The sequence below is a fragment of the Histoplasma capsulatum genome, genomic scaffold (genome assembly GCF_000149585.1).
Source record: "Histoplasma capsulatum NAm1 scaffold_3 genomic scaffold, whole genome shotgun sequence".
Lineage (NCBI taxonomy): Eukaryota > Fungi > Ascomycota > Eurotiomycetes > Onygenales > Ajellomycetaceae > Histoplasma > Histoplasma mississippiense.
Genome location: NW_001813980.1, coordinates 2,273,599 through 2,284,900, shown reverse-complemented (window position 1 = coordinate 2,284,900; position 11,302 = coordinate 2,273,599). Strand labels below are relative to the sequence as shown.

Sequence of the window (11,302 nt, the reverse complement as noted above, 5' to 3'; positions counted from 1 at the left end):
GGGGGGGGGGGGGGAAAGAGAAAAAATAAGGAGGGGCGGCGACAGAACGTACTCGAATTTATCAATGCAATTCATCCCCTTAGGTTCCTCCGTCGAATAAACAAAACAGCTGAATGCAGCTCTAAATTCCTCTCCGCATGGGCCATGCGCCATGCCCCCTAGACATGGGCAATCCCAATTGATCTCTCCCGTCTCGGGGTTAAAGGCGCCTTCGCTATCGGCTTCCTCTTCAAGTTCCCCTGGTGTTAAAAGTTTTGATTGAGCTTCTGACGGCGCAGTCTCTATCTCTGTAGTGGGGGCAAGGTCTGGCTTTTCTGTGGAAGAGGGAGGCGGAGGGGTTGTGGTTTCTGACTTGGGGGGCGTCGAGGGAGGTTTCGATGTGGCTTTTGCTCTCTTCGCCGCCGTTATGGAGTCGAGAGTTGGTAGAGACGTGTCATCTTCACTCTCATTAGAAGCGAAAGTAGGAGGTTGGAATGAAACTATGCGGCGATTACATGAATATTAGATAAAGAGGTAAAAATGGGCATGAAAAGTCAAGTTAGTATTTTTTTTTTTTCGTTATTTGTCTTACAGCCAGGTTCCTCCGCGAAGACGGTGCTTGTGTTATAATAATAGACCACACCAACAGCAAGGGCCCATCTCAATGCTGTGCCCTTCCAGCTTGAAGGCTTACGCGATGGCGATGCGGAGTCGGTGTTTATGAATCGTTTTGCTTGGGCAAACCGGACAGGTTTGGGAGCGGAGAATGCTATTCGAAAACAAGATCGCGATGCCGGTCTAAACATCATGAAATACGGAATTAAGTGCCAGCAAATCTAGGGAAAACGCAAAAAAAAGACCATTCAATGTCAGGGAGAATGCATTGAGCTGGTTCAAACTTATATGTTCAAAGGAACAGATCGAGATCCTGGCATCAAAAATTCGAGCGTGGTGGTTGGCGGATTAGTAAGCGGCAGAGCGGTTCTAACGTTCGAGAATTGCTGAAACACTCGCAGCGATTACTCCGTAGAGTGCTGCTAATGGCCATGGATTCAGGAAACAGTGTGCCAAAGAACCTCTATTGCAACATTCATCTGCTTCTCATTCTCAGTTTAGCATATGAACTCGGTTTCAAATGTCGATATTCAAGTTATTTTCCAATTCTTTCCGTTGTACTAGTAGTTAGCCTTGAGATGAACCAATATCTTCATGATCGAAGTTACTGGTGCTCTAATGACCTTGTCTTCAATAACATTTCGCACAAGGGTTAATTGAACACAACAAAATAAAATAGATTGGGTTCAGAGCTTCAAAGCCCCCTCCCTACCTATATGGGTTGTTTTCTTTGCAAAAATACGAACATTCTGTGTCATGGAAAGGTCCCCATAAATTCCGCGGTATGGCAAAGTACCTCGAGGCCCTTTAGAAAGATATAGAACGCTTCCTCCATATCCCAAGCGCAAAAAGGCCCCAGGACCCGTCTCTGGATGTAAACTTGTAGTTGAAAGGTTAATGATACGGAAGTTCGGATGGTAGTCATCTATGGTGATCTGATAAGTTGTATACAGATTATAGACATGACTAAATGCGGCTCAAGTTCTGCGCAGCCTCCAGGCAACTTTATTTCCGCCGCAATCAACATTTGCAACCTCCAGTGTACGGATAACTATCTTTCTCATTAGAGCATGGCCCATGGTGGTGTAATTTGATCTACCACTATATAGACTTTTACCGCAGCCAATCACCTTGCAGAGTCAAAGGTTGATCTGTGCAACATCACCGAGAGCAGAAGAATGGAAGAGATTGAATTGTTCCGCCTGCCGTTGAGAAGCTGTGGCTTCGACAAACGCAGGTGACAGGCCAAGGATGCCACGAAGGCTGCAGCATTCTCCGTTCCGCTGGATTTAGCGGATGGTTCCCACAGAACAAAGCTGCAACGTCGGAATTCATTGGCCCGCCCCTTGCTGCTTGGGGCTTCATACGCACGAAGCCCTGGAATTTCGCTTGTGGACGGTGCAACTCGGCGGCCCGATGGATGCATAGCTCCACACGACCGACAAAGCCTAAACTGGAGTGCTTAAAAATGGATATTACAACGCACCAGATATCTAACTGGGGATTGTTTCGTCAGGCTTTGAGATGATCTGACGCGCCGATGTCAGACTGGCATTCCTTTTTGAACCTCTGTCCTCCGTCCTCTTCTCTTTAGAGACTTTTATTCCTTCATTCACGTGTCATTTTTCAAACCAGTTTTGGATATCTTATTCTTATTGTTATGTCTGCGCTTATAACAGAAACAAAATAGTTATATCTAATCTAAACTAGGAAAAACCATGAGGAAGCCCAAAGAAAACCCCAGGACAACTGTCGCCATTATTGGCTCAGGAATGGCAGGACTTGTGACAGGATACTTGCTCAAGCAGGATCAGAGTCAACAATTTGACGTCCAAGTTTTCGAAATGGTACGTTTGATGCTTATTAGTACTATCCATGATTCCCCGAACCCCTCAATTTCCACTCCAAGTTAATGGCAATTCTGTTAACTATAGTATTTTGTGTACTTATTTATTGAACTTATGTGTAATTCCCATTTGCCCAGTACAAATTGCTTTACCAGTTTCCAAATTTCCCGTGACTTCAATGTTGGCCAAGTTTCGGCTGGCAAGCTTGAAAAAGAGCTTCTCTGTGGGTTTTGTTTGACAGGATGGAACATGACAGTTACTCTGAGTTTCTCAACATTCCATTTATGAGTTCTCCAATCGATACCCTTTAATTAGATGAGCAATTCATGTAGCAGACATAACCTTGTTTGAATGGTATTGACAAAATTGACAGCAAGATAAAATATCCCTCGACTCAGCATCAATTACTGCCCCTACAGAAGATGGGAAGGGGGTACGGGTCGATCTCCCGATGCGGGCTTTCGCGGGCGGGTTTTACAGCAATTTGAGGGGAATGTATAAACATCTAGGCGTGAAATACGTTCCCATCCAATTCCTATTTCCACTGTCGCAAGTGCCAGGCAGTAGGAAATCGTCTCTGTCCTCAAGCCATGGAAGAGAAAATGATGCCGATTGCCATGGGGAAGGCGATGATGTGAAAACTATTCCCTCAAAGCCTTATTTTATTCATTCGTCTAACAACCATCGCATCCCTCCCGTACGACCTGAGCACTTGGGATTCTGGGGTTGGACTACAGAGTTTGTGTATCTTACTCTCTGTTTTTTGTGGTATACTTTATGTTGCTTTCTTATACCACCATACTCGTCGAGAAACAGATACCAATCCGTGTCGTCTCTCACTGGCGCAACGAGGATAGAGGACGCATCCCTGGCCGAAACGCTCGCCGAATACCTTGAGCGCATCATGCTTCCTACGTACTTTACGCAAAACTACATAATCCCCCAATTTTCAGCGGTGACAACTTGTTCACACGATGATCTTCTCAAATTTCCGGCCAAAGACCTGATAGAATATTCGACGCAGACGTACAATGTGCCCTACTACGTCGTGCAGGGTGGTGTGAACGTCGTCCAAAAGATCCTGGCTGAGGGGCTGAACATCCAGCTAAATTCTCGAGTAATCTCCGTGGAGTCGCAATCTGGCCCCTCTCCTAAGGTGCGCGTTTCGTACCGAGTGGGCGGAGAGGGCACTCTCCATCAAAGGGATTTTGACCATGCTATCATGGCTGTCACGCCGGATGTCGTTGGCGCTATATTTCAACCGCTGAGATCGACCATGACGCACGTGCCAACCACCTTCGTCGAGAGCATCGTGCATCACGACACGTCTTCTTTTCACCCGCTATCGCAGACTTGCCGCTATGGCAATAAGGAGAGCAATGCCACCAGCAGTTATGGGTATTCGTCCGCACCGCCCCCAGAGACACAGGTCATCCATGTCCGTTCGTCGCCGGCCGGCTTCACGGAGGCAATCCACGAATGTGCCCGTTCCATCTTTGTCACAACTGTACCCATAACGCCAATCGATCCCTCAAAGATCATCCACCGAACGCGCTTCACCAGAGTGCTGCGTACGCCGCAGAGCAAAGAGGTTGTAAATCGCATTTTTGGACGTGACCACGCTGCCACTGGGGCATCGGAGAAGAGTCACCAATGGCGGAATGGAAATGGTAATGTTTGGTTGGTGGGAGGTTGGTGCTGGGATGGGATGGTTTTGTTAGAAGGCTGTGTGGTATCTGCGATGCGGGTTGCTGATGCGCTGGGTGTCCATGTTCCGTGGAGGACTGTGTCGTAGGATGGATAATATGGGATTGGTTGGTGGATTGGAAGGTATCAACGTTTTACGTTTTTTGACATGAAGATGGGTGCGCAAGAATTTTTCATGTTTGTGGTACCTTTCCATGCACCATATATTTGATACGAAATATGATTGAACTATTGGAATATCTTCTGTTTTTTTTTTTTTTTTTTTTTTTTGTTTTTGGGTTACTTTATCTTTATTCCAGTTATTTTACCTTCTCTTTACCTTCTTGAGGACAGCAATATGATAGCCATAACCAAGTGCCGGCTGCTGGCTAATGCGTAACCTGTGCGTTCTCGTTTACTTACGATTTAAGAATACAAAGTGATCTCGATCGAGATCAACATATTAATATCTCCATCCACAAGTGGACACGATAAGAGTTTGGAGTTGATAGGCAGACACTGATCAAAATACTTTTATCCTGTATGCTAATTATGTAGCGACTATTAAGCCCAGAAAAAAAAATATAACATCATATAGAATAGAAATAAATAAATTATACAAAAAATTTTACTCAATCCTCCGCGGCTTTTGTGCCAAAAAGAAAACAACTAAGTCATTCCCGAGCCCAAGGCCTATGTTTTTGCCTTGGATTTGCGAGCATTCCGTGGCCCCTTCTTTGGTTTAACATCCTCTTCGCTATCGTCCTCATCGTCATCATCGTCAGCAACATTCTTTTTGGTCTTCTTCGTTTGTGGCTTTGCGGCAGCCTTGGCTTTCCTCGACGGGGCTTTCTTCGGTAATTTCACATATTTATCCTTTTTCAAATCCATATCACTCTCGTCGTCTTTAGTTTCTTCTTCACCCAAAATCTCCTCACCTTCGTCAGACTCATCAATCGCATCTTCGAGGTCAGGTTTCACCTTGGCAACGTGCTTCGGCGCAACAACACTTGTGGCTTTCATAAACGGGAGGGGATGGGACTGTTGATTATACAGGCGTGTGAAAGTGGCTTTTGTTTGCGAGTCAATTTTTAATTTCTTTTGATCCATCGAGCTGAGACCAAGTTCGACGATGGAATCCCAGTCCTCTCGTGTGAGGAAGTAGCTGTCCATCAAGTCTATAACGCCTTCAACCGAATCTTTGCCTTGGACTTGTAATGGTAATACCAGTTTGTTCCATAGCGCTGGGAGGTATTGCTGGCGGATTTCGTGTCTGTCACCAGAAGAACGTAGACGCATATGGCCCTGTATTTCTTTTATCTGGCGCGCCATTTTACCTACAAAATATTATTATCTTTTTCTCTTTTTTTTTTTTTTTTTTTTTTTTTTTTTTTTTTTTTTGGTGAGGGAACGAATAAAGGGCAAATGTTGGAAATTTACCTTGTTTGCTATTATTACCAAGCCAGCTTGTGAATGCTGGGCGGTCTGTCATGTTGCCAGCCATGAAGCTAGCAGGTCGGACAAAGCTAAATACCGCATGTGTGGGCATCAAACTCCATTGTTGTTGACTTCCATGTATCATGCGATCCACTAAATCACCATCACTGATGCTTTGGGCCGCATTGTCAGCCAACTCCAACAACTTGAACTTCTGCTCTCTGCCTTGGTACGAGTTCGCTGCTGATGGTCTTGTATTAAGGTAATTTTCCTGTAACATTAGGTAACTGAATTCGTGATCGTTAAAATAAAGTTCGATTTTTTCATTCAGAGTTGTCTCGGAGCTTTTAGAGAACATTTGGGCACTCAGGATTTTGCCAACAATATCCCAGGGTTTCAGGATAATATGCTTTTCCCAGGCCTTAGACATTTGCTTGCCTTGGTCGTAATCAAGGGTTGGTTGGTCGAGTTTCGCAGTAGACAACATATTAATTACTTGTCTAATATCAGCGTGGGTGCCTTGGATTAGATTGTCAAGAACCTGTGGCGGTATTTTCAGTCCTTCTCGGTAACAGATAGTGGATAACCGCGCACGGATCTGTTCTACCGTCGGGCGCCTGAATGGCAGGTCAAATGTGACGGAATCGAAAGGTCTCATTTTCGGAAGTCTTCGTTCATTGCAAATTAGTATCATCGGTATTCGCGTCTTCTTAGCCACGGCAGCTAGGGCCCCAACACCACCACGGTCTCCAGCCGACATCCCATCTACTTCATCCATGATAAGAACCAAATTCTTTTTGCCACTCTCGACTTTCTTTCCTTCTCCAGAGAAGTAACCTTGGAGAGAAGTGGTATCCAGCACCCCTCGAAGGCCGGTTTCCACAAGGCTTTTGCTTCGAGTATCACTTGCATTGCTTTCGACAACATCATAGTTCTCGAGTTTGGCCACGAGATGTGCAGCTGTTGTTTTGCCGATACCGGGCGGCCCATGGATCATGACCGCACGATAAATACCTGTACCATCTTTCCCTCCCTTTTTAAAGTCCGCCATTGAGCTGTTTCTCCAGTTTCGAAGCCAAGTTTGAAGTTTTTCCACAGCACCCTTATTTCCGCATATCATGCTAAGTGAGGTAGGTGCGTACTTTGAGGTCCAGAGTCGATCGTCAACCTGGGCAGGCGCTGGATTACCTGCACCGTTCAGGGACTTGGTGGTTGATGCTATAGAGGACGCAGCGTTTTTCTTTTCTTCACGATCTATTTCCGCCGCCATGTCTTTGATTCTTTGATCCTCCACTTTCTTCTTCGCTGCGTGTTTTTCAGCGGCTTTCCCATCCCCTCCATTAGCGGGAAGCCTTCGGATCAATTCGAATAGGCCATCCTCGTTTATGGATTTGAGACCGAACTTCCGAATAGTTTCCAACTTTTTAGGCCCTGCGTCACTACCCAAAACGACATAATTGGTTTTAGAGCTGGGAGCCGAAGTGACTTTTCCACCATATCGCTTCACCAATGACTGGCCTTCTTCTCGACCTAATGTATCAAGAACGCCCGTGAAGACAAACGACAGGCCAGCAAGGCAATTTTCAGCGCCAACGGGTAGATCTTTGGAGCCAGATGTAACAGGGTCTCTGGATCGTTGTGCAAAATTGAATTTTTTAGCGCCATCTGCAGCTGGAGGAGACGGTGGGCGCACTGTCGGAATGCTGTCAAAGATATCCTGGATTCCCTTGTTTTCCGGCCTGTCTGTTTTCGTAGCTTTTGTTTTCTTCACTGCAGGCTTGGAAGGGCTTTTTTGAGCTTGGGAACGGGATGGCTTTTTCTTCGTATCGACGTAGTCATCACTTTCTTCACCCACGCGTAATGCTTCTGATTTACGCTTCCGTCCAGTTCGAGCAGGAGATTTCATGTCGGTTGGGCCGAGGTCCTTTGTTCCGCTATCACGTTTGATACGTGGGGAAGTTTTGGTTGGCTTCGATTTGGGAGATGCAGCCTTTGGTGGTTCCACTTCCATGTCCTCGAAATCGCTGTTGCTATCCCCCTCCACATAGTCGTCGTCGCCACCCCTCCCTGGATTTCGATAGCCAGTAGCAAAAATGTCATCTGCCCCAAGATCCTCCTCGGTCTCCACGATTCGGGCGGTTTTAATTGATTCACGCTTTGGGTTGGTCTTCCGCATTGAAGCTGGGCTGCGAACCGGAATTTCTATTTGGTCATTCCTTTCCACTTTTGGTTTAGAATTCGATTTGTTTTCTAGAGTAACATCCCTCGAGTCTCGTGTTTCGCGAGATTCGTTCTCTTTAAATTGAGCTTTGTTCTTTTTGGATGATGCAAAATAAGCAGATGTCGTCGTAGGCTCTCCTTTCGACTCTTCGGGCTTCCTATGTGAGAGGATTTCAGCTTGGGAGTAGTATGGGATATAAACTCGAGAGCATACTGTTTTTTTTGTGGCTGAGGTTTTGGTGGAGGAGCCTGTTCAATATCTTCATCTTCATCGCTATCTTCCACTATTTTTCTGTTGCCTATAGGTCGTCAAAAGAGTTAGAAATATATCAAACTTTTTGATCCATTAGAAGGGAGTGTCTCACGCCGTTTTCTCGAGGAGGATACATCCTGAAGAATAAGCATTCCGGTCAGCAACGAAGACAAAGCTCGAAACCAATTTGAGGTTTGTAGGACTGATTTCTGGTGCAAGCCACAAGCTCGATATCAATCATGGAAAATGTCATACCTCTTGCTTTTTGGCAGGACCGCTTGCCTTCCTGGAGCTGTTTAGCTGCCTTCCGCCGCCAAAAAAGTTCCTAATGTCTGCGGGCATTGTGTATCCAGACCATTCACTCTATGAAGAAATAAAATTATATGTTCCGAATGGGCCCTAACTAAACCAGCAAGCCTACCATAGCCGCAAGCAGAGATGTTGAAGATGTTGGGATGGGTTCACGTCTTCCACGGAAGGACGCGCCAAAACACGTGAAGCGGCCAACGTAATCTCGACCTCGCTAAACCGCCAGTATTTGGCCCTCCTCAGAGTGAAGGCAGGTTTTAAACAAAACTGCAGAAAGACAGAAACTCAACATGGCACTTGTTGCCAAGTCTGATCAAGACTTTATTATTAACTTGTATGTAGCAGTTAAAATAGATATATAATCTGGTTTCTTAACTATTCTTGCCAATATCTTTCAAATCAATCACCATTTATTTTCCAACGCCGTTGACATTGCTTTATTTTTAGTGTTCCCTGAACAAATGTATTTCAGCCAAAGCCATTCACAGTCCCCTCGCTGATATAAACTGATTCTAGCACATTTCTAATATGCTTTGACAATAAGTGAACCAGCCCGTTGTGCAGACGACTACTCTAGCTCTCTATTAATATTTGCAGGAATTTAGTAGCATTGGTAATTGGTTCTTTGGTCAACAAAGCTCTGTTTCTAGAGGGTGACTTACTATAGGCAAGAAACAGAACAAAACCTACTAATCAAGCTAGTTTGCCTTGCGACACTGTCCGAAGCACCCAACGAGTTTGTAATTCAAAGTCCCGACGTTCCTCTCCGGTTAATGTGCGCAGACCTTCCTCCCGTAATTTGGAAAAGTAGTCCACTGCAGTATCGAAATTTTCGGGGATAGTCCAACCACTTCTATCCACAATTCCTTCCACTGAGTCCCAGAAATCCGGCGTCTCGTTGAATCCCTCTCCGTCCTCGTGGTGCTGCCGAATCTCGTCTTCTGAAAAATGAAAGGGACACGGGTTCGTCGTACCCAGCTCAGACTAATTCCTATAGGAAAGTTGTTAGTACACCTGCAATATAGGATGCACACAGAATTGGCTCTGGGCCACCAGATACTAAAATTGACGACAACATACCTCTCAAGACTAAATAAGGCATTCTCTGAATAGAAGGATGTCGTCGTCCCAAGAATTTCCAGCAAAATCTACAAGTTGAGCCAAAGTTTTGCCAAACGGTTGCCTTCGGGCTTTGTTTAGTAGCGGGTTGCGTCTTCCCGTTCCGTGCTTGTAGATATACAGTTGAATAGACTTTGAAACTTGATCTCTAATCCGTTCCTTTTCGCCGTTATTAAGTTCCTTGAAATTTTCTGGAAGTTTTAATATTATATCCATATTGTAATTGATCAGTCTGGGAGTTCGAGCTTGTAACATTAAGGGTCCGGTCCAAACGGACTGCCGGTCTATAATGCTTGAGATCTTCCCTTCGTGGATGAAAATGTTGCCGTCATGAAGGTCAGGATGCCATAACACTGAACGAAGTAGGTCTGGATCATTGGGAAAGAGGTTGGATATTGAAGCAAAATACCTCTGTAATAGCTGGGTATGCTCCTGTGGTGACAACTGTGCTTGGGACAACTTCACATAGCCGGAAACTGAGGCACCAGATGTAGAAGCTTTGCCCATGTATGCCATTTCTCGGTGCGCAATAGCTTCAACATACTCCTCAGCAGATTTCCCTGGTTAATGGGTCTCTGGGTGGGTTGCAACTCAAATGTATAATACAGAGGAGCTTCTGGGGTGCATACACGGCCCGCGATCTATTCTTAAAAGTGACCTTTCCTTCTCCCAGAATTCCCTAATTGCGGTTGGACCAATTACGAATCGTCTCTTGATATCTTCCTTAATAGCCGTGGGGATATCGCCAAGAACTTCCGCTGCCTCGCAGCCAGGAAAGCTGTCGCATGTAAAGTATAGAGAGCCCAAGCATTGAAAAGAGCGTCAGTCAGGGTACCACGCACTTCATAAGCATGTTATGGAACGCCTTACAAACTGAACGAGATAGAGAGAAGCTTCTGCTCAATGGTGACAATGTCATCTATGATGCTTTTCTTCTCTTCCAAATCCATTTGCTCCCACAGCTGCGTCAGTTGCTTGCCTTTGGCCTCTTCCACAATGATAGACGCGGACCAGGCCAGAACTTTAGGAACGGGGATTTGAAGAACCGATCCAACCTGCGAAGAACGTTAATACAGATAAGCTCCGCACTGAGTCACTTTCATATAGAATCCTCACATACAAGCTCCATGGTAGCGACTTCTGAGGCATTTGTGTATCGTGACGGACCAGCATTTGGATGGGGTATTCGAACGATGGCGACCGCACCGTCATCCATCTGAAGACAGAACACTTTATTCTAGTTGCCTTCCCCGATTTTGGTCATGGAGATGCATTTCGAGGAACCCAATACCTGGGCGGCAATAGCTTGCAACTTGTGGAGGTTAAATTTCCGATAGCGTTCCTGTAGCTGCATATTTTCATCCCAAAGCCAACGTCCTGACGTGTAGCGATAAAATTGTTCAAAATCTTTCTCCGATGGAGAATGGACACTGGATATTTTCCTTGTGAAAAAGTTTATACCTTTCGGATCCCTTGGAACGACTGGCAAAAGATGATGGACAAAACGAAATAAGCTATGCCGTGAAAGCTTCCGAAATAGATTCATAATTATGAGAGAACGCGATCCCCCGAGTGCAAGAACATGAAAAAAACCTCAAAAAGAAACCCGTGGAGACGTGGAGACGAAAGCGACTGTAGAAATTAAAGTCTTATAGATCATCATTGTTATCTTCGGAGTCCTACATGTTGTTGTCATTGTTCTCAATCTGTGCGAAGTTGGAGAGAGATGGAGAGGAGAGAGGACAATTGTTTGAACCATTGCTTGAAAAACTCACACCTAGATAAAGGAGAAACGACTAGAAGATATTCTGACCGTTATACGGATCCCGGGAAATAA

The 11,302-nt window shown here is 45.3% G+C and overlaps 4 protein-coding genes across 4 annotated transcripts; 2 read left to right on the top strand and 2 right to left on the bottom strand.

Annotated features, from left to right (window-relative positions):
- Positions 1–151: 151 nt before the first annotated feature.
- Positions 152–819, top strand: HCAG_03832 (predicted protein; the record flags this gene model as incomplete). The annotated part of the gene is made up of 3 exons (XM_001541684.1): positions 152–242; positions 294–467; positions 629–819. 3 exons carry the CDS (start codon positions 152–154, stop codon positions 817–819), a joined length of 456 nt encoding a protein of 151 aa, XP_001541734.1.
- Positions 820–2,312: 1,493 nt separating this feature from the next.
- HCAG_03831 (predicted protein) lies at positions 2,313–4,527 on the top strand (the record flags this gene model as incomplete). Its single annotated transcript, XM_001541683.1, has 4 exons — positions 2,313–2,441; positions 2,815–3,179; positions 3,258–4,111; positions 4,448–4,527. The coding sequence occupies 4 exons, from the start codon at positions 2,313–2,315 to the stop codon at positions 4,525–4,527; spliced, it is 1,428 nt and encodes a 475-aa protein (XP_001541733.1).
- A 293-nt stretch (positions 4,528–4,820) lies between these two features.
- Positions 4,821–8,379, bottom strand: HCAG_03830 (hypothetical protein; the record flags this gene model as incomplete). Its single annotated transcript, XM_001541682.1, has 5 exons — positions 4,821–5,464; positions 5,568–7,942; positions 7,999–8,068; positions 8,150–8,174; positions 8,293–8,379. The coding sequence occupies 5 exons, from the start codon at positions 8,377–8,379 to the stop codon at positions 4,821–4,823; spliced, it is 3,201 nt and encodes a 1,066-aa protein (XP_001541732.1).
- Positions 8,380–9,039: 660 nt separating this feature from the next.
- Positions 9,040–10,681, bottom strand: HCAG_03829 (predicted protein; the record flags this gene model as incomplete). Its single annotated transcript, XM_001541681.1, has 4 exons — positions 9,040–9,330; positions 9,499–9,998; positions 10,340–10,520; positions 10,586–10,681. The coding sequence occupies 4 exons, from the start codon at positions 10,679–10,681 to the stop codon at positions 9,040–9,042; spliced, it is 1,068 nt and encodes a 355-aa protein (XP_001541731.1).
- Positions 10,682–11,302: the final 621 nt, after the last annotated feature.